We start from the raw sequence: 2,978 nt of genomic DNA, 5'->3' as shown, positions 1-2,978 counted from the left end.
TTTGGTGTATTTTCTTACAGAAAAATGCCATTCGGATTATGTAATGCTCCGACTACGTTTCAGAGATGTATGCGGGCAATCTTTGCAGATCTCATAGAAAAATGCATTGAAGTCTTTATGGATGATTTTTCAGTGTTTGGTGATTCTTTTCATGTGTGCTTGGCTAACCTGGATATTGTGCCTAAGAGATGTGTTCAAACAAATCTTGTGCTTAATTGGGAAAAATGTCATTTTATGGTGACTGAAGGAATTGTTTTGGGTCATAAGATTTCTTCAAAGGGAATTGAAGTTGATAGAGCCAAAGTGGAGGTCATTGAGAAACTTCCACCACAAACGAATGTGAAAGGAATTAGAAGCTTTTTGGGCCATGCTGGGTTTTATCGAAGATTCATTAAAGATTTTTCAAAGATTGCTAAACCCTTAAGCAATCTCCTTGTCAAATATGTGCCTTTTGTAATGAATAAGGAATGCATGAAAGCTTTTGAGATTCTGAAGAAGAAGCTTGTCTTTACGCCAGTTATTGTAGCTCCATATTGGAATCAAGACTTTGAGTTAATGTGTGATGCTAATGATTATGCTATAGGTGTTGTACTTGGCCAGCAAAGGGAGAAGGTTTTTCACACCATCTATTATGCCATCAAAGTCTTGAATGTAGCTCAGTTGAATTATGCCACCACGAAAAAGGAATTTGTTGCTATAGTATATGCCTTGGAAAAATTTCAACATTATCTCATTGGGTCTAAGGTGATCATCTACACTGATCATGCAGCTATAAAGTACTTACTAAGTAAACCCGAATCTAAACCGTGTTTGATTAGATGGGTACTTTTACTACAAGAATTTGATGTGGAAATCCGTGACAAGAAAGGGAGTGAGAATGTGATTGTTGATCATCTATCCCGGTTAGTGAATGGTGAAGTCACAAGCAAAGACAAATAGATTTGGGAGTCTTTTTCAGATGAAACACTTTTGTATATTCAAAAAAGGCCATGGTTTGGTGATATGGCTAATTTTAAAGCTATGGGAGTAATTCCATAAGATTTCAATTGGCAACAGAAGAAAAAGTTTTTGCATGATGAAAAACAATTTATCTGGGATGATCCGCTTTTATTCAAGATTAGAGCAGACAATTTGTTGAGACGTTGTGTAACTCATGAAGAAGTAGAAGGAATTCTTTGGCATTGTCATGATTCACCTTATGGAGGGCATCTTAATGGAGAAAGAACAGCTGCAAAGATTCTCCAGTCAGGATTCTATTGGCCCACGTTGCTTAAAGATGCTCATAATCATGCTAAAAATTGTGATAAATGTCAGAGAACTGGAAGCATCTCTAGAAGACATGAAATGCCATTACAAGGTATCTATCTTGGAGGTTGAAGTCTTTGATTGCTGGGGGATAGATTTTGTTGGACCTTTTCCATTGTCTTTCAATAATGAATATATATTGGTGGCGGTAGATTATGTGAGTAAATGGGTAGAAGCCATGGCGTGTCCCAAGAATGATGCTAGCACTGTAATTAAATTTTTGAAAAGACAAATTTTTGCCAGGTTTGAAACTCCCAGGATACTCATTAGTGATGGAGGATCTCATTTTTGCAACTCTCAGCTTGCAAAGGTACTCAAGCACTATGGCGTGACACATAAGGTTGCTGCACCTTATCATCACAGAAAAATGGACAAGCAGAGGTGTCTAACAGGGAAATAAAGAGGATTATGGAGAAAACAATTGCTTCATCAAGGAAGGATTGGTCTCAAAAGTTAGATGATGCTCTTTGGGCATACAGGACGACAATGAAGACAGTTATAGGGCTATCTCCTTTTTAGTTAGTCTATCGAACAACATGTCATCTACCAGTAGAGATGGAACATCGAGCTTTGTGGGCTTTGAAGTTCTTAAATTTTGATCCATTTGACACTCATGATAGGAGAAGAAGGCAAATCCTTGAGCTTGAAGAGATGTGGTTGCATGCTTATGATTCCTCTAGGAAATACAAAGAAAAGGTAAAATTTTATCATGACAGGAAGCTGGTAAAAAGGGTTTTTCATCCAGGATAGCGCGTGTTATTGTTCAACTCACGCGTAAAACTTTTTCCGGGGAAGTTGAAGTCTAAGTGGTCTGGTCCATTTATAGTTAAGAATGTTCATCCACATGGAGCAATTGAGTTGACAAATCTGTCTGCTGAAGATCCAAAAAGAAGTTGGGTGGTAAATGGGCAACGTCTCAAGCATTATTTTGGTGGTGAGGTTGAACGCCTTACTACAGTCATGGAGTTGGTTGATCTTTGAGTTTATTGGGTCAAGCTCGTGACGTTAAACAAGCGCTTACTGGGAGGCAACCCAGTTTTCTAACTTCATTCATTTTGTTTCGAACTATATTTTCTTCTTTTGTGTGATGTACTTGGCTTTGAACTTTATCTGTGATGTAATGGTTTTATGATGATGTTTATGATGAGTATTGCTTCATGATGTTGATTATATTGATTGATGTTGAGATGATGCATGATGCTGATATACAAGAGGTTGCTCATAATATTGTGAAATAGATGCATGATGATTTGTGATTGTGTTACTAAGTAGGATGTTTATCTGAATTAGGGAACTTGAATTAGCCCGTGAGAGGATTGGACTCCAGAGTTTTTGTGAATGATTGGATTGGAACTTGAAATAGATGCATGAATGACTTTGCCCAGGTTTCTATGATTGAATCACTTGCTTGTATGTGTCATATGATCAAGGACATCTGTTGTTATCCCTTTTTAGCCAATGCATGATTTTAGCCCAATAAAAGAGAGCACAATGTGTTCTATCCCTTGAACCTTTAGCCTTAAACAAGATATGAAAACCCTTTTTGAAAATCTTTACCTTGAGTTGAGTTAAGAATATTTGTGTGGTATTAATAAAAGTTCAAGTTTGGGGTTGTTGGGAAATTTGAGAAGGGAAAATAAAGAGAATGAGCATTGAGCTAAGTGATTGAGCAA

General features: G+C 37.1%; 1 protein-coding gene across 1 annotated transcript; it reads left to right on the top strand.

Moving 5' to 3' along the window:
- Positions 1 to 1,860: 1,860 nt before the first annotated feature.
- LOC108324570 (uncharacterized) lies at positions 1,861 to 2,286 on the top strand. Its single transcript, XM_017557512.1, has 2 exons — positions 1,861 to 2,001; positions 2,101 to 2,286. The coding sequence occupies exons 1-2, from the start codon at positions 1,861 to 1,863 to the stop codon at positions 2,284 to 2,286; spliced, it is 327 nt and encodes a 108-aa protein (XP_017413001.1).
- The last annotated feature ends 692 nt before the right edge of the window (positions 2,287 to 2,978 follow it).

The sequence above is a fragment of the Vigna angularis genome, chromosome 3, assembly GCF_016808095.1.
Source record: "Vigna angularis cultivar LongXiaoDou No.4 chromosome 3, ASM1680809v1, whole genome shotgun sequence".
NCBI lineage: Eukaryota > Viridiplantae > Streptophyta > Magnoliopsida > Fabales > Fabaceae > Vigna > Vigna angularis.
This window is presented reverse-complemented; position numbering and strand designations above follow the sequence as displayed.

Excerpts from the sequence above, each read along its gene's own strand:
- LOC108324570 (XM_017557512.1), top strand. The coding sequence starts at position 1,861 with ATGGAACATCGAGCTTTGTGGGCTTTGAAGTTCTTAAATTTTGATCCA. Across the intron at positions 2,002-2,100 it reads CTAGGAAATACAAAGAAAAG|TTGAAGTCTAAGTGGTCTGG; the intron begins GTAAAATTTTAT and ends TTTCCGGGGAAG.